Genomic DNA, 27,346 nt, shown 5'->3' with positions numbered 1-27,346 from the left:
TTTTATGTCCATTCTGGTTAACAGGATTAAAAAATCTCTAACTCAAGTCCTTAATGAGGATCAGACGGGGTTTATTCACAATAGACACACTCAAGACAACATATAAAGAATTTTAATCATTATAGATCTCTTAAATAGAGACAAAGCTGAAGCTTTAATAGTAACATTAGACATTGAAAAGACATTTGACTCACTAAATTGGAATTATCTTTTCAAAATACTGCAAATTTATAATTTCCCCTCAAGATTCATTAATTTAATAAAAAAAAAATTTGTAAGGATAATCTAGCTAATGTAAAATTAGATCCTTTCACATCAGATGCGATTAATATTACTAAGGGTACCAGACAAGGATGCCCTATGTCACCACTGTTGTTTGCATTAGCAATTGAACTTTTTTCTTCCACTATTCGTCTTAACCCTAAAATTAAATATATCGAAATTAATAATCAAATTCATTCCAAAATTATGATCTTTGCTGATAATATTCTACTCACTTTATTAAATTCAGAAGAGTCACTATGTGAACTAAATTTATTAGCTGAAAAATGTTATCACATCTCAGGTTTAAAGATTAATGCTTCCAAATCGAAACACATGTTATTAAATAATAAAAATAATTCAATTTCTAACATAAATCCAATTGTTGGGAAACAGGTTTCTTCTGTATATTACTTAGGAATTGTTTTATGTGAAACATTAGAATTAACTATATCTACAAATCATAATAATATTCTGGGTACACTTAAATCATTAATAATGAAATGGAATAAATTGTTCCTAACATTTGAAGACAGATTGCAGTTAATAAAGATGGTACTTCTCCCAAAGGTAAACTACATCACTTTAGCAATACCTATTATGCCTAGTAAAAAAGTTTTAAAATAATTAAATAGAATCTTTTTAAGATTCCTTTGGTATCCCAAAAAATAGGATTGCTTTCCTAAACCATATTAGACTCTGGGAATGAGGGGCATAAACGTTCCTGATTTATAATCTTACATTAAAGCATCTATTCTTAAAACAGTTATAAATTGGATAGATCCAAAAAGTTCTTCCACTTGGAAACCATTACATACTGCTATTTTTCAGGAAGAAAATAAGTTAGCAAAAAATATACAACTGCTTGGATAGAACAATGTACTCTGGAATATCATCTGTATCAAGTTACAATACAATTTCACCAAGCCTACTCACCTAATTTATATAAATTACATTTATAATACTTTCTGGAACTTCATAAACAATAATATTGAAATTAAATTATGGTTTCAGTTATTAACTCCTTTTAATATAACAAAAAACTTTGTTAATAACATTTCCATAAATGCTCTTAACTCATGGAAAGGAAATAATTTCTCATGTTGGTATTGATGTATAGAAAATCTAACAGTCATGAATGTCAATCAGATAATTAATACATTCAGTCTATCAAGTAGTGACTGGTTAGTTATTAATAGTCTGGTGTCATATGTGCACGATATGTGTAGGACAATAGAAAATTCTTCATTTAACTCCATACCTAAGTTTATATTTTATCTACATGAAGTATTACACAAAGACTTTAATTGGAGAAATTTAACTTCAAAGTTATATAAAATTATTAGTTACAAAACAAATTCTAACCAGAAATTTTGGAATTTTATCAATAAAGATTGTTCATTATTGTTATCTAAGGAATCAAAAATAAACAGACTATATTCTATTAAGTTAACTTCAAATATGCAAAGTTGGAGAATCTTTGCATGGAAATTCTTGCATAGAGCCTTTTACACCCCTAATAAAATAGCTAGATTTAAAAATACTAATGAGGCAATATGCTGGAGATGTAATCTAAAATGTAATGCTGATTGGTCACATATTATATATGACTGTATTCATATTAAAAAATTTGGGAGGATATTGGTGAATTTCTGCAAGCCATTTTTACTGACTCTTTCATTTTGTCAAAGTCATTAATCCTTCTGAATAAAATTGAAACCACTACTGTGAAAAAGAAGGAACTTTATCTTCTTTGGACTATAATGGCTATCTCAAAAAAATGTCACTAGGAAATGGAACTCCTCTATCATCCCAACAATTGATGATTTTCTCACTCTATTGAAAGAAGTTTCACTGTTAGAAATTAAAGTCAAGGAAATGCGGATCTTTCCAAAGAAATGGACTAACATTTATTGGGAGAAGTTTCCCTCCCTAATAGAGAAGCTCAAAATGGACACAATTTTATCTTCATAAGAAAAGAGGAAGCAAGAATGCAAGTTATAATTTGTTAATGCTTGTACAATAACCTTTATTATTTGCCTGTGTATCTATGATTGTATTCCTTTTGACTTTGTCTGACCTGAGGCCATTGTATATTCTGTAAATAGTTCATTCAATTCACTTTTATTTGCTCTGTTATATTTGCTATGTATTGTTTTTTTTTTAAAAAATTTTTTTTTCTGAATACAATTATTTGAATAAAAAAAAATTAAGTTTTTATCCCCATATCTGCCAAAGCACATTTACATAGTTTATTGTTTTGTGACAGTATCATATACTGAGAGTATTGTTTTCTTTCTTTGTATTGCTTTTCTTAATTATTATTATTATTATTATTATTATTATTGCCTTTGCCATTGTGTCACTGGTGATGGCTGAAAAAGTGTCCCTGCAGCATATCAATAAGGGAAGATGGCATTCTGCATCTATGAAGAGAAAGATATGATGTGGTAATTCCACAGTAGTAAGAAAGAGTCGGAGTAGCTGACACCCCTCTGCTCCACCTTAGTAATGTACGCTAAACATAACCTTAAACCTAACTCTGTCCCTAACCCTAACAATACAACCTTTACCATAAAACTGCCACTACTGAAGACGGCACATACTTTTACCATGCACACAACACTAAACCTATTCCTTTACCTAACTTAAGTTTATCCCAAATCCCCAAACAGTCATACACACAATCCTGCTCTTGATAAACGTCCATTTACAGTTTTTGACAAGAGACACATTCAGAAAAAAAAACTCACTGTCACTAAATTCACCATTTGGACACACTATCCTGCTATTAACATTATTGAATAGTTCCAGTATCAAATGGATTAAAAAAAACTTGCATGACACTGTGCAAAAAGTCACAATATTATGGACAAAATACTATGGCTGCAGTGGGGGTACATTGCCATTTTGGAACATTCTCATTGCTCATATAGCTATTTATAAAATTTGTATCATGATTTTCATATTTTCTTAATTTTTCAGAAATAAAACTCCTAACCCGTGTTTCCCAGGTATCATATCAAAAGTCACGTCATCTTGGATAAAATGCTGTTGACATTTTGGGTGTACTGTGTCTCAGAGTTTGAGATATCTACACTATTAGTTACATAAAGGATATAATATTTCCACACTTTTAGTAATATTTCAAAACACTATAATCTCATGAAAATTGACATGGCATGTTGTGAAAGGTCATTTAAAGGGAGGGAATTCTACAAGTGAAAACAGTGTGCATACATGTAAGGTTTCACAGATACTTATATTTTTTAGGTAATTTGTCAAAAAAATGTATAACCATGAACTTTTTTTCCCTGTTTTAAATACTAAGTGACTGACAAAGATCCACTGTAAATTGCAAAAGTCAGATAAAACAGATAAATCTCTGTTGTCACTTCATGCACATATAAAGTATTTGTAATATTTAATATATGTACAATTTCTACTTAAAATAAATTGAGAATACTTTGGTTTATGTATGATGTATGAAATAACTTCTAATACTTTTAACAGTAAGTAAAATGCCATGTTGTTATCTAATGTCATAGGATTTGAAGTTCACAGTATACTTTGTTAGTTGCTGTATGGTTTATGGTAATTTTACATAGAAACACTCAAAATGCGGGGGTGGGGCAGAGCCTAGATGGCCAACTGAGAGCAGTGAATTTTGAGAGCTCCATAAACTAGTACAATAATATAGGAAAATGTTATTATTTTCAAGTTTAAAACATCAGAAATCTATAGATAAACTACTAAACTACATACATTTTAATTTTGGTGGAGATGTACAAAAGTTTTCCTGTCAAGTAATTTGGAGATATATTGAGTCACTGAATATGAACAACTCAAGGAATTCTTATCCAGATGCTGCTTTGAAAAAAGAACTTCAGTTGATGACATCTACCTTACAGGAACCATCTTTGAAGATGGATGGCTTTAAAATGACTTAGAAAACCTCAAATTAAATTCTCAAAAATGGACTGATACTCTTAAGGAACTATTACAGCAACACCATACAAAAATAACAAATATAGAGACTTCTCTAAATGACATTGAAGGGAGACTCAAAGAGGAAGAATTCCAAACTGAACTACTGCTTAAACAGAATGCATGGCTGCTTAACAAAATAATGACTTGGAAAACAGGGAAAGGAGAAACAACATGAGGATCTTTGGTCTGCCTGAAAACACTGAAGGAGAAGACATTATTTCATTCTTAACCTGGATTCCTGAATTTTTAGACTTGAAAGAGGGACTTACATTTGGAATTGAAAGGGTGCATATTGCACTGACGAAACCTGCTTCTAACTCAACAAATGCTCCACATAGATCCATAGTTATAACATTTCTTTCATTTCTGGACAAGGAACTAATATTAAAATGTGCTTGGAGAAAATCACCCTTAAAATATAATCAAAGCCTGATAAGGTTTGGCAATGATTATTCTTCCAGAATACTAGAACAAAGGAAAAAAAGTCTGGCCAATAATAAAACTGTTGAAAAACAACAACATTAAAGCACAGCTGGCCTTTCCAGCCAAGATAAAAATACTTTTTGCCAATGAGATGAGAACCTTTAATGACTTAGAAGAAGCTACTATATTCATCAAAAACAACAACATTGTGTCTATCCCAGAAGAAATGGACTGGATGGCCCCTACTCTTAAAAGAATATAAGAAACAAATCATTGGACTGATGCTAGAAAGAAGAAACAAAAAAATGATTCCAAGATAGCTGTGTCAAAAAATAACTCTTAAAACTTCATCTCTCAAAGTATCAACTGATATGGCACCTCACTTGTCATCTGTTTTTATTTAAAAAAGGATGGTTTCTTAAACAACTGAGAAACAGTAATGATTTATTCAGAATGTTCAAAGAGTCCAATAATTCTTCACAAACAAAGGTAGCTCAAGATGGGTTACTATTTACATTATATATAAGCCAAACAAAGCAACATATAATATAAACATAGAAGTTTCTGTTCCCTTACTTGAACTCAATGTATACTTAATTGTTCATTTTTCATTGTTTTTACTTATAAAATTTAAGTAATTAATTAACTAATTCAACAAGGTACCATTCATCAGAGTTCAGACTCAAATGTAACAAATTAACATTATATATAATTGCAGTAACAGTAGAGTGTTTTGAAAAAAAATGCTGTCATGGAGACTAATGCCTTCTTCAGTTAAAGTATGATTTAGAAATGTCATGTATATCCTGGTTAAATAATAGTAGCAAGCCCTTAGTACAAATGTCATCATTATTCTGTCTAAATATAATTAATATCAATTATGGCAGGTAACACAGCGATGAGTGCTGTTTGATCAATCCTGATATGGTGTGTGTGGATGCAGCCGTGTCTGGGAGATAGCACAAATATCATTATTATTCTGTCTAAACATAGTTAATATCAATTATGGCAGGTATCATATCTTCGAGTGCTGTATGATCAATCCTGTTATGGTGTGCGTGGATGCAGCCGTGTCTGGGAGATAGTACAAATGGCATTATTATTCTGTCTAAACATAGTTAATATCAATTATGGCAGGTATCATAGCTTCAAGTTCTGTTTGATTAGGCCTGATATGGTGTGTGTAGATGCAGTTGTGTCTGACAGCTGTTGTATGTTGTAGTTTTCATTTCCGGGAAGCTGTGGGTTGTGGCTTGCGATCGAGGTTTACTGATGCTTGTGTATTAGGAAAAGACATTTGGTGTTTAATCCTGGATCCAGTGGAAGGGGGTGGATAAAACTGTGATTTGGGATATTTTGGCAGAGAATAGTTTGTTTATACATCTGCTGAGTGAGACGTGGGAAGGCTGGAAGAATGTGTTATCTCTTGTTGTGGCAGCTTGTTGGGAGGTTTTTTTTTAATTGTTTGCTCTCTGTTCTTTTCCTGGCTGCTGCCTCACTGAAAGGGAAGGAATTTAGGCTTGAAGTTGCAGTGAAGTGAAGCTTTGCTTCTGGTGCATTGCGAGCCTCTGGTATGCAGTACACAGACACACTGACAGAAACAGATGCTCCCAGGTTGCTATGGTAACGGAGACAGAGTGACGATAATGCTTAATGGCTCTAAGGAGCCTCTGAGATGATTCTCAGCAATGAAGTTTTTGATTTAATAAAATATATATATATATATATATAAAAAATAAAAGGGCTGTTTTAAACCACATGTACACATATTGATGGTCTCCCAACACTTCATTTAGCTCATTAAGTTGATTATTGATAAAAAAAAAAATAAGCGCAATTATATATTTAAAATGTATTTTGGTCCAAACACATTAAGGACTTACATAAGAGTGGAAGTCTGAGTTATTGTGAAAGACTAAGAGCACTTGGTCTTGTGCAGTACTCTTTGCAGTGGTCTGGGAGGTGAGCTTGCTTGGACGTGTTGGGTATATGGGGATAGCCAGGGATTGCCAGGAAGTGCTAGAGAGTCATCAGATTTCCTTCATAGAAATATCTGTGGGAATGGAAGGTGTGTTGAATGGTTCACTGGCAGAGTGGCCACTGCACGGAACAGCCTGGTAAAATGGAACAGGATAAATATTGGTTTGGATATTTTAAGAACAGCCTGGAAACTAGTGAATGGTATTCTGGCAAAACTGGATGGGCCTTGTTGCTTGAGGTACTGATATGTGTGTGTATGTAAGGATAGAAATATACTTATAACAAATAAGAAACTAGAAGAGTCTCTTAATTTAAAGTCTATGGACATGGTTGGAAGGAGCTAATAATAAGAATAAGCATTACAGCTTGTGGTGTCTCAAATAACTAAGCAACAGCAAAAAAAAAACAAAAAAAAAAAACAATAGTTATGTAATGAATGATTTTAGTAAATCTAGACATAAAATATATAATCATCATATAAGATGAAGCAGTCTGCTGAATTTAGCTATTAAAGACAGGATTTAATAACATGGGTTTGTGCATAATAACACTACTGTCTTAACTTGCCGTAAATGACATACACTGCATTGAACATCAAGGGGAAGCATGATGATTTTCTTATATAAGTAAATATGCATAACAAGTCATGCAATTCCTTTAACTTGAATTGAAGTTTTTGTAACACATCTTAACCATATATAATATGTAAGCAGTTACCAAGGTAATTAATGTTTATACATAACATCAAACTGACAAAGTTGTTCAAGAGAAACAATACAAGCCTGAACTTGAAATGTCACAGAATGTAACAATCATATTCTGAACAAATAGTATTAAATTGACAATAATCACTCAAATTAACCTTTTGTGATTATACAAAATAGAATGTTGCCATTTAAATCTAAAACCTTTCAGTATATGCCATGAAATGGCAATTTATGAATATGGAAAGGGAACTTATAATCATTAATCACAATAAGTGAATTTGTTGTTTTTAACCTATAATTCACTCATTTTATAATAAGAACTGACATATGACAATCCTTATGTGTAGGAAATGGGAGGAAGAGGGATGCACTGATAATTAAAATGCACTAACTTTCATCAATCTTCACATAAAATAAACTTGATGCTTTAAGTAAGTTAGCAACAAACAAACCAATTACTTAAATGCTGGCAAACAATGCAATATGACTTCTGATATATCCAGTAAAATACATTGTATTACAAACATTAGGTATAAATATTATTACCATCTATTTATATTAAGTAATACGTTTTGAAAGACTTCATCAATAAGGATGAATATGTTAAATAACTGTGCTGTAATCTTTTACTGAGGTTTTATATATGATATCCTACTTTACTATGATTGAATTGCTTGTCATCTGTCTTTCATGTAAATATTAATTGCTTATACAATAAGTAGACATTTATATTGTATTAGAATTCTGTCTAATCTACAATAGTACTATGTTCAAACTAATATAAATATTGCTTATTCGTATTACAAATATTTTTCATATGATAATTCAATTTATGGAGCTCAGATGTTCTGGATTGTCAAGGTATGAGTGATACACTGATGAACTTAGGTTTATCCATCAGATTAGGAATGATTTTCATTCCACGGCTAGTGCGGATCTTAGTTTTGTTAACATTCATTAATTTAAATTTGTTATTTCACAAAAACATTTTTAGTATGCCTGACCAAAACATTATTTTATTGGTAAACACTCAAAGTATAAAACTGATAATTTCATTTAAAAACTCAAACATATACTTTATACTTATCAGAGGAAAATGTTTACTAATCACAATAAAACAAAAAATACACAGTCTAAATAACCTAAGATGGATTTAACTTTATTATCTTTAAATACCAATGGCTTAAACAATCCTAGCAAGAGATCAAATCTACTGAAGTATTTAAAACTGATCAAAGCACAAATTGTCTTCCTTCAAGAAGCTCATTTCAAAACAAATGACAATTACAAATGGAATCCTAAAGAATATATGATATTGGCATAATCCACTTATAAGGCAGACAAAGGGATAACAATTTTATGGAAAACAAATGTGATTAACCCAGAAATCATTTATAATTATGAAGATAAAGAAGGCCTTATGGCATTAGTAATAGTTAAATATAATAACAGAATATGGACCCTAGCCAATCTATACTGGTTCCCAGGCATTGAAACAGGAACTGTTAAAAACACTTGGATTTCATTTCCAATAAATATAAATGCAAGTTAATATTAGGAGGAGATTTTAACTGTATATTTGATATTTCTGAAACTACAAATAAAGGACTACTGTGTACATCTGCTGTATCAAAAGCTTTAAACAAGTGGGTAGAATCATTTCATCTTGTAGATACTTTCAAATTTAAAGAAGATAAATCTTTGTTGTTTTCCCATCAAGATCACAGATTTGGTACCTAAACTAGAATAGATAAAATATTTGCTGCCCATGAATTACACTCTAAAATCATTAATTTCTCAATCACTCCCTGCCTGTCTTCAAATCACAATTCATTGATACTAAAACTTCAAAATGGGTACAAACCATTAATCTTTAACTCCAGAATTCCAGCATATATCACTAAAATTAAAGAGTTTAAACCCTGGTTATTATCTGAATTACAGTTCTTCTTATATATTAATTACATCACAGAGATAAATAACATAATGATATGGGACTCATTAAAAGCTTGCATATATGGTAAAACCATAACTTGTTATAAAAAAATCAGAGAATGGGATTCTGAATTATTAGATCTACAATTCAAATATTTGTCAGTAAAAGCTGAAAAAAATCAAAATCATTTGGAGATGAAAAAGAAAGTAGAAGTATTAAACAATAAATACAAAGAAATTCTAACACATAAAACTAGTTTAGCTTTTGGAAACCTAAAAATGAATACCTTGGCCACTTCTCCCAGATATCTACATAATTTATCCACAAGAATCAAAATATAATCAAAAGCTAATAACATTAAAAGTATCTTCCATGAAAAGAAAGGGAAACATGTCTCAGCTATAGGTGACATTCTTGATGCCTATAGAAATCACTATATGGAAAATTTCCAAAAAGAAAATATACATATCGATCAATTAAATCTAGATGAAAAATGTTCTAATATAAAAAAAATAACAGAAAAATTAAAACTAGATCTGCAAGCACCAATATCCTACAAAGAAATTACAAATACAATAAAAGAGGGTAAAAATAATGAAGCTCCAGGTATAGATGGCATAATCATGGAAATATATAAACGTTTTCCGTCAAATATACTATCCCCATAAAACTCTACAAGAAATTCAGTCACAAGCTTTAATAATACCCTCTTGGAGATATTCATTAATCACATCAATCCTAAAGGAAAACAAATCCCCAAACCTCTGTACCTCATATAGACCTATATCAGTATTAAATAATAATTATAAGATATTTATGACAATATTAACTAACAGAATGAAAATACCACTATCCAAAACAATAAATAATGATCAAACTGGATTTATATATCATAGACACACATATGACAATATTAAATGGACAATTTCTCTTATAGATTATGTTAATAAAAAATATAAAGAAACACTCATGATTGGCTTAGATATAGAGAAATCCTTTGATTCCCTAAATTGGGACTGTTTATTCAAAATCCTAATGCTATTTGAATTTCTTGCATCCTTTTTTCATCTCCTAAAGAATATATATACAAATAATTTAGCGTATGTCAAGTTAGGGCCTTTTACCTCTGAATCTATACATATAACAAAAGGCACTAAACAAGGATGTCCCATGTCACCGATTCTATTTGCTCTGGCTATTGAAATAGTGGCAGATTCAATTCATAGCAATATAAAAACCAAAGGAATAGATATTTATGAACAGTACAATTCTAAAGTAATGCTATTTGCTGGTGACATATTACTAACATTAATACAAAAGAGGCATTAGAAGAATTCGATATATTACTTGACACATTTCACATGACATCAGGACTCCATTTCAGTAAATCAAAATCAAAATAAAAAAAAAGAACTGCAAGGTAAGGGGGATCACATCGTAGGGAAACAAGAATCTATCTTAAAATATCTAGGAATTGAGTTATGCAAGGATAATAATTAATTTGTCTCAAAAAACTACAATAATATCATCAATACAATTAAAATCTCTGTGGAAAAATGGAACAACATAGTATTAATATTTGAACATAGACTACAGTTAATAAAAATGGTTTTACTGCCCAAGATCCTATATATAGCCTTGGCAATACAACTGTTACCAGAAAAGAGTATACTTAAAGAAATAAATTCATGCCTAATAAAATTTTTATGGTTTTCCAAAAGAAAAAGAATAGCTTTAATACATCATACCAGACCATGGAAACAGGAAGGATTAAACTTTCCTGCTATAGAAACATATATAAAAACATCAATATCTAAAAGAATCTCAGAATGTATAAGTCCAAATTACTCTGCAAATTGGAAACAATTACTAACTATAATATCAATAAATTAATTTGATTTACAAAAAAAAATTTTAAATAGATAAAAAAATTTGCCATGGCATACATTATGTATTAGTATGCAATGTAACATAACTAAACCCATTAAAACTCGTATGATTAATTATTACATTGACTCATTTAGTAAAATTATTCATGCAAATATAGATTTAAAAATCTGGTTTGATCTTTTAACACCATTTATAGTCACAAAGAACTTTCCACGTAAAATATATAGAGAAACTATTAATTCCTGGGAACAGAAAGGATTTGTTTGTTGGCTCCCATGTATCAAAGAACTAAAAGTTTTAGATATGCAGGTAATAAAAACAACATACAAAATTCCACAACAGGACTGGCTAACTTTACAGAGTATTCTGTCATATTCGCAAGATTTAAGTAGAATAATTAACAATTCTTCATTTAAAGAAATACCTAGATTTATGAAATACATATATGAAATCATATATAATGGCTTTGACATGGGAAACAGTATTTTAACATTTTACAAAATATTGATAACTATAAAACAACACCCAAATCCTCATATTGGAAATATATAACAAACGGACAGTCTATACAATTAACTGATGATATTAAAATATCTTATTATCGATAAAATATACATCCTTTATACAATACTGGAAAGTTTTTAATTGGAAATGCTTGCACAGAGCATTTTTAACCCCAGATAGAATCAGTAAAATTAGTTCTTCCATAAAAGGAATATGTTGGAGATGTGAGCAAGTACACAATGCAGATTGGAACCACATTTTCTTTGATTGTGTCAAAATTAAGCCATTTTGGAATGGTATTAATAACTTTCTACAAGCTTTATTTAATGAGTCATTTTATTTAACTAAAGGTATTGTATTATTAAATGTAAACGAATGTCCTCATTTGAATAGGTCAAACATGTATCTAGTATGGACTATACTTGCAATTTCAAGGAAGTGTACAAGAATGGAATACAAACACAATACCAACTTTGGAAGACTTCTCCAGCCTACCGAAGACCACAACATTATTGGAAATTAAAATGAAAGAACTAAAAATTTATCCAAAGCCATTTATCAACAATCCTTGGGGAAAAGTCTTATCGTTGATTGACACTATACAATAATTGATCAGACACTCTGATAATGGATTGGACATACTTATATAGTAACTGTATACATTAAGATCTGTTATAGTGTCAGGCTAATGTAAATAGTGTACATAGTTATTTAAGATGTTATATATGAATACTATGGAATTCATTCAACTGTATTTGAAAAATAAAAAAAAAAAATTCAGGAAAAAAATGCTCAAAATGCATCATTAAAGTCAAAGAGGTCACAAAGAGCTTAACTCGCAGTATTACTGTAAAATTGTACTTTATATCATAAGGCCTTTTGTTGACCTTTAAATAAGCCTACAAGCAAACTAAAATCATTAACATGATGTTGTATGTTTTTCAAAATCTATAACTAAATGGGACAGGTTATTTCAATCACAAAAAGGGAAACTGGCTAGGCTTAAAATGGCCTACAAGGGCAGCTAGCCTAGTACTTTCCTATGAATCTATAAAGATCTGAAGGGTTTTGAACCCTCCCCGATGATTTAAGTGACCACTCACTTATTTACATCATCAGACTAAAACAAACACCCCTACTCCAATCTCTATCAAACAAATTAGATCCAAAAAGAAATTTAACCCTGACCTGTTCCAAAATGGAACTAAGAGCATGCAATTGGGTTCACTTAAAACAACTTCTATTAGATGAAGCTGTTAATTTCTTTAATTCTACCTTCCTAGCCATTCTTAATCACCATGATCCATCCAGATCTATTAGAATTAAGGCCAAGTCTGCCCCATGGCTTTCTTATGAAACCAAACACAAAATTCATCTCAGAAATAAACATTGGGCTAAATGGAGAAAGACTAAAAACCCTGCTGACCAACAAACCTTTAGACAGCTAATAAATGACGCAAAGAAGGTCATACTCTCTGATAAACAAAACTACTACTTACAATATCAACAACCTAACCACAACAACCCACAGAAATTCTGGTCTAGCATTAAGCAGTTACTCCACCCAGGTCAAGCCACTGCACCTAACCTTCAAAATACAGATAGGAAAAATCCCATCCATACAGCTAATACTTTCAATACCTTCTTTACAGATGCTATCCAAACACTAGCTAGTCAACTATCACATAATACCTTCACATTACCTTCATAATCCTCTACCCCACCTCTCACTTTTCGTTTCAAACCTGTCCCAACCACATTTATCCAAACCCTGCTGAATAAACTGAAACCATGCTCCCCTTCTGCAGACCTACTGACTTCTGAATATCTACAGCTATCATCCAAGGCTGTTGCCTATCCTATTTCCATACTGATCAATAGAACTATTACTGAAGGTTACATCCCCACCTTATGGAAAGTCTCCCATATTATCCCCCTACATAAAGATGGACATTCCACTGAGCTATCAAACTATCGCCCCATTGCCCTACTTTCGCCTTTCGCTAAAATTATGGAAAAATGTATCCATAAACAGCTACTCCACCACTTAATAGAAAATCTACTTTCTAACTGTCAACATGGTTTCAGACCTCCACACAGTACTACCACTGCCCTCCTTTCCTTTACTGACTACATTAACAGGAACCGAAACCTGAATAATCTTTCTTCTGCTCTATTTATCGACCTGTCTAAAGCATTTGACATGGTAAACCACCAGATTCTCATTAACATACTTAAATCTCTGTCATTAGACCCACTTTCCATAAAATGGTTCCAATCCTACCTTGACAAACGACAGCAAGCAGTACTTTGGCATAACTCCTTATCCACCCATCTACCTGTTTCCTTAGGTGTCCCTCAGGGGTCCATACTAGGACCTCTTCTTTTCTCTATATTTATGAACGACCTTCATCTAGCTATCCCACAAGCCACTTGTATACAATATGCTGATGACTCCACATTATTATGCTCAGCTACATCCTCCCATGACCTTCACTCTCTCACCCAAAAAATATTCAACATAGTTGAACAATGGTTCACTCAGCATTGCCTTCTTTTGAACCCAAAGAAAAACAAACTCCTCCTCTTCACTCCAACTCAAAAGTCCTCTCCTCTACATTTCTCTGTGACATCTACCAATGGCACAATAATATCTCCAGACTTCACCACTAAACTACTAGGGGTCACCATCGATAATAACCTTAACTTCAACATCCACATCAACAATACTATAAAGACTGTCAACAAAAACATTGGCACTCTCTATAGGATTGAACGTTTCCTTTCTCCTACTGCTAAAACTACTACACTCACTTGATCTCTACTCTCCTTTATGCCTCACCCATTTTTACTAATCTCTCCAAGAATAATCTCAGTAAATTAGAAATGTCCTATAATAACATTGCTAGATTTGCTACAGGCAACCCATTTTGAACCCCCCATTGTGTAAACTTAAACCAGATAGGATGGTTAGAACTTCAACACCTGATTAAATTTCACCAACTAACCATTGCCCACAACATTCTCTATAAACCTTCCAGCACTCCAAGTTTAACAAACCTCATTACCCCCTATAAAAATCTGAAGTAATTATGCTCATCACACAAACTTCTTGTATACACCTCTAAACTTCATAACAGGGCTGGGGATTCTCTCTTCTCTAATACTGTTGGCAAATCCTGGAATCTTCTCCCTAGTGATCTAACCTCACTCACCTCTTTATCTCTCTTTAAAAACAGACTTAAATTCTACCTCAAATCATACTGGCTATGCCCCTGTGCCAAACCTGACTAGTCCTATAACTCTACAAACTCAACTTACCTATCTATTCCTTACTATCCTCTGTTACATCTTCCGTCTGACTATACTTTTCTTATCTACCTTTTTCTACATTATTTATATCCTCTTTACATACATTTTCTTAAGTAAATCCATTGTATCATCATTACACATCCAACTTCCTTTTCTCTATCTCCTACCTAACCTGTACTATGTCTGCATACACTCTACTCATACTATTTTTTAACTCTTAATCTCAGTGTACATCCTTTTAAAATCCTCCAGGCTTTTATTGCACTGTACCATTGTCAATGACTTTTTTTTACTATGATAATTGCTATGTTTTATGATTATAATACCTGATGTTTGTGTATTGTTTGTACTTATACTTTTGAAACATGTCTTTGGAGCTTTTCTCCCTGGGCTTCTACTGAAAATGGACATATATCCAGTTAGACTAGCCCGGTCAACAAATGTAAAATAAATAAATAAATTTTAAAAGAAGGGGAAGCACCAAAACCCTGGAAGAAAGTTGTGGTGGCTATAATGCCTAAAGATGGTAAAGACCATAAGACCCAGCTTCATATAGGCCCATTTCAGTTTTAAACCATGATTATAACATTTTAAGTCCATAATAGCTAAAAGAATGGTAACAGAGTTGCCAAAATTGATAGATATGGATCAGTGTGGTTCTGTGGAGGGGAGGCAAATATTTAACAACATTACTAGAACAGTGATAATCCACAGGGAAGCAAAATATATGAAAATAGTGCTGTTGGTGGGTCTTGATGCAGAGAAAACATTTGACAGCGTAAACTGGGATTTTATGAGTAGGGTAATGGAAGCATTTGCATTCCCTGGACACAATAATAAAGTTAAATAGGAAGAAATGTGAGGGATTAGAGGCAAAACTTTAAGGGAGAAGGTTCTTCTCTGATAAGTTGATGTCTGAACAGAGAAACTAGGCAGGGGTGTCCCCTTTTATCTTTGTTATTTGTGTTATATTTAAAGGTATTGGCAAAAAATAAGGAACTCGGAAATTCAAGGATATAATTGATATGCTAATTAAGAAAAGTTGGGTTAATGATGTTATTTTGTGCCTGATAAAACCGGAAAAGTACATTTCAGAGTTGTATAACATTCTGAGCCAGTTTCAAGTCTTTTCAGGAAATAAAATTAATGAAAATAAAACAAAGGCCATAGCTGTAAAGTATGTACCGACATGTGAATTGGTTCAGTTGATTTGATAAAATATTTCGTAGTATGGATTAAAATGGTTCTGTTATGGAGGCTAAAGACATGGGAAGAGACTAAACAAAAGGAAATATAAAAACTGAGAAACAGAATGCTCTTATTTATGATAGCAAGATGCAAGCAGTGAAAATGTTTTAGTCCATTAAGTCTTTTATACAGGCCAATCCTATTTTTATCAACCAGAAAAGAAGTTGTGGACAATATTTAATAGTGTTGAAAAAAATTGATCTGAGAGAGGAAGATAGCAAGGGTCAAGTGGGTTAAGTTGATCCTTCCAGTAGAACAAAGGTATTTTAGGATTATCTGATTTGAATGGTTATTTTACAGCTACTCAGGCTCATATACATAACACAAGCAGAAAGCTACCATTCAAAAGTAAGAAATAATGATGAAAAAGCAGGAGTGAGCTTCATGAAATAATTGAGGGAGTGAGATATTGGATGCAGATCCTTAAGAAGAATAATAGAATATTATATTCATAAAGTGGCATAATGTATTTTAAGAACTAAGCCAATACAGGAATGGAGAAAAGAGATTTTGCCATGAGGGATGACTGCAATTAGTGATACAGAGAATAGGCAAGAGGGGGGTGAAATTTACTGAAGAAAACTAGCAAAGGAACCAAGGTATTGGGAGCAAATAGTTGTGGATCGTGCAGTGGTGCAGCGGTTAGCCTTGTTGCCTCACAGCAATAGGGTTTCCGGTTTGATTCTCACCTGGGATGCCTTCTGTGCAGTCTGCATGTCCTCCCTGTGTTCGCATGGGTTTCCTCTGGGTGCTCCAGTTTTCTCTCACATTCCAAAGACATGCATCTGGAGCTTTTCTCCCCAGGCCTGAAAATATGCTCTATCACAGTTGGGCATTCCCAGTAAGCAAATATTAATATATATATATATATATATATATATATATATATATATATATAGATAATGAAAGATAATAGAATAAACACTGCCTTTCTTATCAGAGACAAATTCCAGAGTATAGCAAAGGGAAAGAATAGGGGAATCCTAAGTGAAATACCTGATCTGGTAGAGCTTTTAGCTGAATCTAGAACATAAGCTGCTGCTGCTAAAAAAGGAATAATTAGTACCGCATATAAAATATTGCACAAAAACTATAATAACCAATCATAGGAGGCTCAAAAAGATTGGTAATAGAGATTAGATAAAGAATTCAGAAGGAAACAATGGGAGGACACATGTATGGCTCCCAATTATGCAACAAAGTTTGTAAGATTTAGGATTTCTGCTTGGAAGTGCTTGCATAGGTATTTTTATACCCAAAGCAGACTCCAAAGAAATTTTCCTCAGGTAGCTGCCAAATGTTGGAGTTTAGATGGAAAACAAAGACATAACTGGGAACATAGGGTTTGGAAGTGTAATGAATTGGCAGAGTGTAACTAAGGAAATGATTTTTGAGCTGGGAAACAGGATCTGAATTACTTAGACATAATAAGGCCATGTTAAGTTTAATTCTGGTGGCTACCAAAAAAGCAACTACTATAAAAAGGACATCAAACTCAAAATCCACTGTGTCTGAAGGATTGGATATTGTAACAAAGATAACACTAGAAAATGGATCTTTAGAAAAAGACAGGAGCAAATTACATGGAAACAAATGGAAATTGTGGGAACAAATAATACATACAGAGTAATGTTTTGAGGAGTAGTGAGGTTTAAGGGAAGGTAGGAATTGACCAATTTATGTAATGGTGGATTGATGATAGTTATACAAAAGAATACAAGGGATGTATAATGTCTGTAACTGGGAACACTTAAATATGGTTTGTTTTCTTTCATAAAATGTATATTTGCCTATGTCTTAAGTGAATCTAGAATAGAAGCTGTTGCGGTTAAAACGTGATAATTAGTAGGGCATATAAAATATTGCACAATAACTATAATAACCAATCATAGGAGGTTAGACAAGATTGGGAAGAGGGATTAGATAAGCAATTCAGAAGGAAACAATGGGAGGACATATGTATGGCTTCCAATTATGGGAGTGTTTAAAAAGTTAAATTCTAAATACTGCACACAAAAGGTAGACTGTAATATCCCCACAACAATATAATCAACTTAAAACAATACTTCTAAACCCAAATATATACTTAATTTAACAAAAAGCTAAAATAAAAACACATTGCACAGTCAGACAAACACACATGCACACATGAGTACACACACACACACACACACACACACACACACACACACACACACACACACACACACACACACACACACACACCTCAAAAAATAAGTTAGTCTTCTGAAATGAAATTCAGTCTTGTTAGAATAAAAAAGTTAAAATAAAAGAATAAAAAATAAAACACTAACCACAGCAGGAAATAAAATTCATTCTGAATGGAATAAAAAATAAAATAAAGATAAAACAGAATCAAATCAAATAAAACATTAACCAAAATTAGTCAGAATGCTTCTCAGATGAATCAGCCATGATTCTAACTATCAAAACTAACTAAACACACTAAATAAAAATCAGAACTAAATTATGATACTCATGATCCCTGCTATAACTCTCAGTATACTGCTAAAATGCATCAAAATATGAGCTGAGTCTATAAAAAAGAATTACATTTATCTCAGAAACTATAGTAGAAAACTACTCATGAGGTACTGCATTGATAAAAATCTACATAAACTACCTAATACCTTCCTTAGGAGAAACATAGGCAGCTAAATGTAGTCTCCTGAAGTCAATAAGAAACTGCTTTAATTTATACACACAAAAAAATGGATGAATGAAGTATGTTGGGCTTGTTTTTATTATGCATGAAATACCTTATACTATAGGATCAGAATATTTCAGACATCACACAAACTATGGTGTTTGAATGTGTGTGTGTGTGTATATATATATATATATGGGTTCCTATCACATCATCGAACTGTGTAATCACCGACACTCACCTCTTCGACACCAATCCATCGACGTCCATATCATCGACAATTCCGGTAAGCGATCTTCCCCCTCACAGGACCCATGGTAGCGCTTCTTCCTGTGTTACACCAATCAGGGTTTACGTGATTCCGTACAATTTACCTTGAAAGCGCTACCATGGGTCCTGTGAGGGGGAAGATCGCTTACCGGAATTGTCGATGATATGGACGTCGATGGATTGGTGTCGAAGAGGTGAGTGTCGGTGATTACACAGTTCGATGATGTGATAGGAACCCATATATATATATATATATATATATAGATATATATATATATAGAGAGAGAGAGAGAGACATACACACAGATAAATAGATATAGTCCCAAGCACAGATTAAGTAGACAGATGTATCCTTCAAATCCGTAATCTTTAGCACTCCAAACAACCCTCAGATATACAGAGTCTGGCAGTTGACATGCAAGTGTAAAAGTATATACCATTCCATACCTACATATGAGAATTTTCATTTTCAGAATTTCCCTTCTTTCTGTTTCTGTCTTGCACCTTCGAGGGTCAGCCTTAAAACGCCTTGTCTAATACTTTAAGACTGTGTGATACCATGAAGATTCTCTGGTAACTTTAGTAGAATAAAACCTAGTCTGACACTCCCAGTACAGTCACTGACAGGAAAAATATTTCATCATCTGCTCTGCACTGACCTATTTACTTAACGACTACAAACAATAACATACTGCTTTAGTATGCATGTAGCTTTAAAAGTCGACTAAATAAAGACATATTTCGGTGTGGTGAACAGTCCATTTAGAACATTTTGAACCATAGCTCATTTGCTACTGTTGCAGACATCACAGTTGGTAACTACAAAATTCAAATAAAGTAAATTCAAAACTAATTTATTGTATGGATATCTCTGAGGCTGTTTAACATTTTCTTTGTGCCAAGTTTTGTGCAACAGCCAACTATAAATAAAAGCTAGAACTTGTCTGACCACATGAAATATGCTTTTACATCTGTGAAGTTATATACTTCACAAACTGGATATGAGCTTGGAATAAAAATCTAAGATTGTTAATATGTTAGGACAAGTCAGTATCTGAGCCAGTGCAACAAATACTGTGTTGCAGGTAATAGAAGGTGTGAAGAAGTATCGATGCAGTCATAAAGCAGCATATATGGCAATCTGAAGATCATCAATGTTTCTGGAAAGATTTTAAAGTAGGTGAAGAGTTAAATTAAAATGATAGGTTTTGTGACTATAAATGAAGTCTCTGCATTACAGAGAGTGCCTCTGCTGTTGAATTTTGTACAAGTCAGTGGCTAATTCCTCATTCTGGAAGTTTCAAGGAAAATCAGATAACAAATGTTCTGAGAAGAAATTACACAGATGTTACAAGCACAATTCCCTTCCTATCCCTCTAAATTTGTAGGTTTGATTTCATGAATCAACAAGTGAGTAGATGTTAAAAGTACGAGATCTAAGGGTGACATTTACCAGAAGTGGCTCTTTGCAATGGCTGCTGAGCTGAAGCCCCTCCAATAGCTCCAAATGCTTTATTTTTATTATTTTTTTCAATTGACTTTAATTTAAAATAAAAATAAAAAGTAATGATCCAGATTTTGGGAAACTGGAACTTCATGCATCATGTAGCTGTAATATGCTGTGTTTGCATGATGTTAAAAAATATGCATATAGGCAAGTCTGGCAGCACTGTTTTTTAAAAAAAATATTCCTGTGTTATTACAGGTCTTCCTGTACCTGAAGCAGCAGAAGCACCACTTTTGAGGAGGTTGGCAGGGCTGCAGTATGAAACAGTGAGGGCTACTTCTGATTGGTTCAGACTGCCTCAGGTAACTAAAGCACCTGCCAAAAGTGAAAGAAGTGGAAGGAAACAATGTACAAGCATGCAAGTAATTATTTTGTGTTTTTTTTTTAGCTAAAGTTTTATTTATTTATTTATTTTTAACAGGGCATTGCATGCCAATCATTACTATAGGCAATAGTGTGTGTGTGTGTGTGTGTGTGTGTGTGTGTGTGTGTGTGTGTGTGTGTGTGTGTGTGTGTGTGTGAATGAGGGTCCTGAATCAGGTACAAATATGAGAGAAATTATCAGAGACAAATATGGACAGTTTAAAATATATATTATTAGTACTAACTTGAAAAGCATGAAAAGTTGCCTTTCAAAATTGCCAGTTTTAAGAGAACTAGAACAAGATTTTAAACCAAAATCAGGGGCAACTGAGATTTATTTTGTGAATTTGTGTTTGTGTGTGTGCGTGTGTGTTTGTGTGCGTGTGTCTTTAGAAAGGGGCTTGCAATGTTTTTTTATGTATGGTTCTTACAATAGGAAGCTGAAATAAATTCTCGGGCCTTCTTTATCCCAAGTAGAGGTATGAAGTATACAGAGTCATATAAATGGCTGTAATGGTGGTTACATCTTTGTGCTTGTGTTTGGGGGGAAGCAGTGGGTTGCACTATATGGTTCTGAAAGCAACAAACTGAAATACATTATCGGGTTGATAGTTATATTTTTATTTTTTCATTTGATTGCAAGCAGAGATCGTATGTGTTCGCAGCCAATAAAGTGGCTGTAATTCTGGTCATGCAGTGTGTATATGTTTGTGTGTGTGTGTGTGTGTGTGTGTGTGTGTGTGTGTGTGTGTGTGTGTGTGTGTGTATGGATCTAGGACGTTTGATTGAAATTTCAAAAGCCCGAATCCATTACCACTGAACACAATTTAACGAAAGCACTTTCATCGAAAAAGCGCTTTCGTTAAAGTATGTTAAAAAAAAACACAAAATCTACTTGAATGCAGGGGAGCAAGCCCCCTGCACCCCCTAATGTGGGGGGCTGTGCCCCCCACCCCCACCCCACTTTAATATTCTCACTCCAAGGTCACACTACAGTGGGGAAAAGGGAATTTTCCCTTACCGCACCATAGTATGACAGGAATATATATATGGGTCTACTATGGTAGACTGACAGTCCACAACACCGACACCCACAACACCGACACCACAAGAATGAAACTGCAAAAACATGAAAGCTCACATGCCCGACAAACCACAATACCGTCAGTTAACAAAACAAAACGTTCGCTGTTCCACACAACACACACAACACAAGCACACCAACAACCTAAAAACCTACACTACACCTTACACACAACTATCTATGCACTAACCTTAACCCAAACCCTAACCCTAAGGTCCGTCACTATCGCACACTTACCTTACCCACACCCTAACCCTAACTCACTTAATCCGCCCCTAACCCTCAAGTCCCTCACTATCACACACTTACCTTACCCGCACCCTAACTCTAACTCACTTAATCCACCCTAACCCTCAAGTTCCTCACTATCGCACACTTACCTTACCCGCACCCTAACTCTAACTCACATAATCCACCCTAACCCTCAAGTTCCTCACTATCGCACACTTACCTTACCCGCACCATAACCCGAAGTCCCTCACTATTGCACACTTAACCTACATGCACCCTAACCCTAAATCCCTCACTATCGCACACACACCTTACATGCACCCTAACCCTACATCCCTCACTATTGCACACTCACCTAGTTGTGCTCACACATTTCCCGTGTCAGTGTTTTCGCTGTGGGGATTCCGAGTTGTTGGTTATCTGCTCCATCGGTCTTCTGGCATCGGTGATGTCAGTGTCGATCTTCCGAGCTTATGTATATATATATATATATATATATATATATATATATAGATTCATAGGTGTGTACTAGGCTAATGGCCCTGGGGCCTTTACAAGCCTAGCCATAGGATTACCCTGGCATAGTGCCACCCGACCTTAGTTCCCAGTGCCTCAGTCTAGTAGAGCCACTGGCGTTATCTCCAGGGTGAATTCTCTGTTTCCCATCCACTCATCAAGATTTCTCTTTAAGAGAGTCAGTGAGGTGCTCTGCTTGACATGTATGGGAAGTCTGTTCCATAGCATGGGCAGTCTCTGGATTATGAACCTGTCCCTCCAGCATGTTCTATTAATTCTGGCAATGAGATTGAGGTCTCAGGAGCATGTGGTGTGGAGGGATTGGGATTTCTTTAGATGTAGCATTTCTAACAGAGCTGGGTCAGACATGGCTTTGTAAGTCAAGCAGAGATTGCCTCTAAGTAGGTGATATGATACAGAGAATAGTTGGAGTTTTTTGAGTGTGTCCATATAGGACAAGTGGTTAAGGCCTAGGATCCTCTTTGTGAGGTGCTTTTGCCTCCAGTTGTTGCAGGTGTCTAGTGAGGTACATGCGAAATGGGGCACTGTACTCAATGATTGGCCTAATGAGGGAAGAGTAGAGGGAGACAATGACCTATTTTTTCCTGGATGCAAAACCCTTAGTAAAGAGATGTGCCACATAGAAGGACTTTTTGACCAAAGTGGCAATGTGGTGATCAAAAGAGAGATTGCCGTGAACCTGTGTTCCCAGATCTCTTATAACGTCTTCTGTGTTCAGTGGACTACCATCAATATGGTAATTCATGGGAACCGGGTTTTTCCGCAAAGGGGATGATGACACATTTCCACTCCTCTCATGACAAGTCGGCAGTATGACTTAGAGTCAGCTACTTTCACACTGTGGGTTCTATCTGTGAGCCAATTTACAACCCACCTAGTAATATAGGGGATGATGCCACGCTTAGTGAGTTTTTCTATGATTCCTTAGTGGGGAATGGTATCAAAAGCCTTGGTCAGATTGAGGTAGGCTTTATGAACCACCTTGCCTTCATCTACAGCTCTGGTGACTGACTCAAAGAAGTCGACCAGGTTGAGCAGGCATGATCTACCCTTCACAAAACTAAACTGTGTGGGATCCAGAGTTTGGAGATTCCCTATATCCTTGTTTATTAGGTCCATCATGTTACGTTCCATAGCTTTGCATATCAGACTCATCAGGCTAATGGGGCGATAGTTCCCAGGGTCTGTAGTCACTCCTCCTTTATGCAGAGGGATGACTGTAGCAGTGCATCATTCGGTAGGGACAAAACCTGAGGTGAGGCTGTGATTGAACAGGGCACACAGGTGAGGTGCCAGTTCATTCTATAGTTCATGTAGAACATAACCAGGGATATTGTCAGGTCCTATCGAAGCTATATTCTTGGCCTTGGACAGTGCTGTTTTAACCTGTGCAGCAGTAATACTGGGTGCCTGGCAATCTGCTGGTATTATGATTGCTCCTTTGGGGGGAGAGGGGTAAAGTTGGCACTGAATTTGTTGGCCAGTACACTGGCAATATCTGTTGGCTTGGTATAGAAGGTAACATTGTGGAGTAGCTCAGAGCAGTAGCTCAGAGATGACAGATATGTGTGTGTATATATATATATATATATATATATATATATATATATATATATATACATACACACACACACACACGCGCGCACTCACACACACACCACACACACTCACACACACACATGCACACACACACACACACGTATGTATGCAGAAGGAGTTGTAATGGGTTGCACTGTATGGCTCTGAGAGTAATAAGCTGAAATACATTCTTATATCTCTGTTTATGTTTTTATTTGTTTATTTGATTGCAATAAAGATCTGAAGTGCTTTCATTCCTGCTGTAACTATAATTGTGGTCACGTGTGTGTAGGGAAGTTGCAATGGGTTGCACTATTTGGCTCTTATAGCAGCAAGCTGAAATGCATTCATGGTTCAGTAGTCATGCATTTATTTGATTTCAGGCAGTTATCTGAAGGTTTGCAGGGTTCTACAAGTCGCACTGAACACAATAAGTGGATTTCTGTGGAGGTCTGGGAAGGATGTGCAAGACAGCAACTGTTCCTTGGCATAGTGCTGCTAGGAGTAGCATTGTCATCTTACAGCACTTGGTCCTGCAACTGAGTTTTTGGCTGAGATTCATTCTGTGTAGCATTTTCATATACTACCTATCAGTGTGTGTGTGTTTTGCTGAGCTGTGATATGTGTTTTGTTGATACACTTTGGAGTATACACATTTAGTAACTAAATAAATTAAGTGATCCCAAAGAATGAACTCTGTCATACAACTAAAGTGCTAAAGAGGTAGACTGGCTGTAAGTATGATACAACATTTCCTAGAAAGAAGCTGAGTAAAATTATTCTAGTGTGGAATAAAATTAAATATTAACAAAGTCAGAAAACTGGACCATTTAAAATCCAATATGTGGAAATGTTCAGGACTTATCTCTCAGCTGTCCAGATTTTCACAGAATGTTCAGATTTTCCCTCTTATTTTCGGTGTGCTCCTCATAAAATGTATAGTTTTCTGGCAAATCAATGAGGACAGTCACTAAATAATGACAGACATTTGAGTTTCAGACTTCATATTATTCAGAAAAATGCAGGCTAATACAAAGCCTGATATTCCATCAACTTTCTAAGTTTATAAGAACAATAATTAAAATCAGTCCCTATTTTGGGGCCCTCATCCTCAATTATTTTTTGTTTTGGCAAGATTTCTTGCATTAAATGTTTGAGGAATATGGTTCCAAAAAAGAATTGATCATAATAAATCACATTAAAGTATAGTGCAAAATGAGGAAGTATGCATGTTATCCCTATGTTTGCATGGCTTTTCTCTGGGCACAGTGAATTGCAAAATTCACTTAAACATCCTCCGTAACTGTATTATTTCTCTTATTTCGTTCATCTTCCCCTCCCACTACTGCTAATCTATATAGGTTCTAACCCTAGACCTTCTATAGTATTTCTTGTAAAAAATATGGCCCAGTTTCTGTATATCCCCCATAACTTTATATTTTTCTTCACTCAGTACTATCCCTACATACCTCAGAAATTTTCTACACCCCCACTTCTACTTTTACCCAAAGTTTGTCATTAACTACAATTATTATCATCTGAAGATCTGAACATTAAATGTACTTCCATGCCATCTTTATATTTCACCCTTGCATCACCCATTATAGTCTTTATTTGTACTATCATAACAAACAAACCTCCACTCATAAATTTAGACATAAATACCCTCTCACTAATCTCAGTATTTACAAAAACTTTCACAGATGTGATTCTACATACATCTTGTAAAATATTAACCTCCCTTTTCTGAGTCCCATATATCTCAACAATCTGCCACACTTGGCATTGTTATACATTGTCAAGTTTTTGTTATCTCACAAGCTAAAATTCTAGCCTCCAACTCTCCTTCTTTATATTATCTACCAAATCCTTAGCAATTATTAACATTTTTTTCACTTTTTTAATTTTGATCCTTCTGTAATGATTTCACATCTTGCAATATTACCATTTTTATTTTATAATCCACATTACACGTTGCTATTGGTCACCATTTTTTCAACAAGCATGTTTCCCTTTTTTTGCATACAATAATTATTCCTTTATATATTTCCTCATCATTTAGACATTTCTTCAGGCATTCCTTTAAAAACTCCAAAACCACTTTCCTTTCTTGGTTTCTTTCTTTCTTTATCTTGCATACCCTTATAAAATTCATACCCCAACCCATATTCATAGGCTTTTTATTTCCTTTTTATCACTGGATTCAGTTTGTGTTATCTCACAAACATTTCTCTTTCTAATTTTCTTATCAGTTAACCTTGCACTTAAAATCTGTTTTTTTTTCTTATTGTTTATACTTCTTTTACATGTTCGTCTACACTTTTCATTATTCCGTACTGACTATTTGTACTTCTACCTTTACTATTCCTTATCTCCTTTATTTCATTTTTTTCACTCTTTTTACCTAAAAAAGGTTAACCTTTCTCTTTTTTATTTTATCAAATGCCTTTGTTTTATTATCGTTTTCTAATGTTATTACTTAATAATTATTTTCTGCTGCAATACCATCTCCACTTTGTTGTGCTTCTTTAACCTGGTCAGTATATATTTTTTTCAGTTTCAATACAGTCATACTTGAAGGGAATTGGAGAGTAGATTATGGTGCCTGTCAGGAAGGGGGGAGGTTGCAGTTTAGGGAACAGGAAGGGAGTTTTAGGGTTAGGGAGTATGAGGACAATTTTAGGTTTAGAAAGTGGGAAGGGAGTTTGATGGCTAGAGGCAGAGTTTTGGAAGGGCTATATGGTGTTATAGGATAGGGGATAACGCTGTTACTGGAGCTTCAGTTAGTGGGAGTTCAAGGACTTGCCTATTTGGCAGTGAAATAGTATGTCTTGAGCATGTAGCACATAAGCACTGG

At 34.1% G+C, this 27,346-nt stretch overlaps 1 protein-coding gene across 1 annotated transcript in view; it reads right to left on the bottom strand.

Annotated features, from left to right (window-relative positions):
• LOC122809248 (urokinase plasminogen activator surface receptor-like) overlaps nucleotides 1-19,695 on the bottom strand; it is a gene marked incomplete in the record, with an annotated part of 361,759 nt that extends 342,064 nt beyond the window's left edge. The window contains 1 exon segment of the mRNA XM_044080574.1: nucleotides 19,652-19,695. Within this exon segment, the coding sequence (XP_043936509.1) occupies nucleotides 19,652-19,656 (5 nt within the window).
• Between the last annotated feature and the right edge of the window lie 7,651 nt (nucleotides 19,696-27,346).

Source organism: Protopterus annectens, chromosome 8.part0 (genome assembly GCF_019279795.1).
Source record: "Protopterus annectens isolate FY-2018-M chromosome 8.part0, PAN1.0, whole genome shotgun sequence".
NCBI classification, from domain to species: Eukaryota; Metazoa; Chordata; order Ceratodontiformes; family Protopteridae; genus Protopterus; species Protopterus annectens.
The sequence above is the reverse complement of the archived record's forward strand: the minus strand, read 5'-3'. Positions and strand labels throughout refer to the sequence as shown.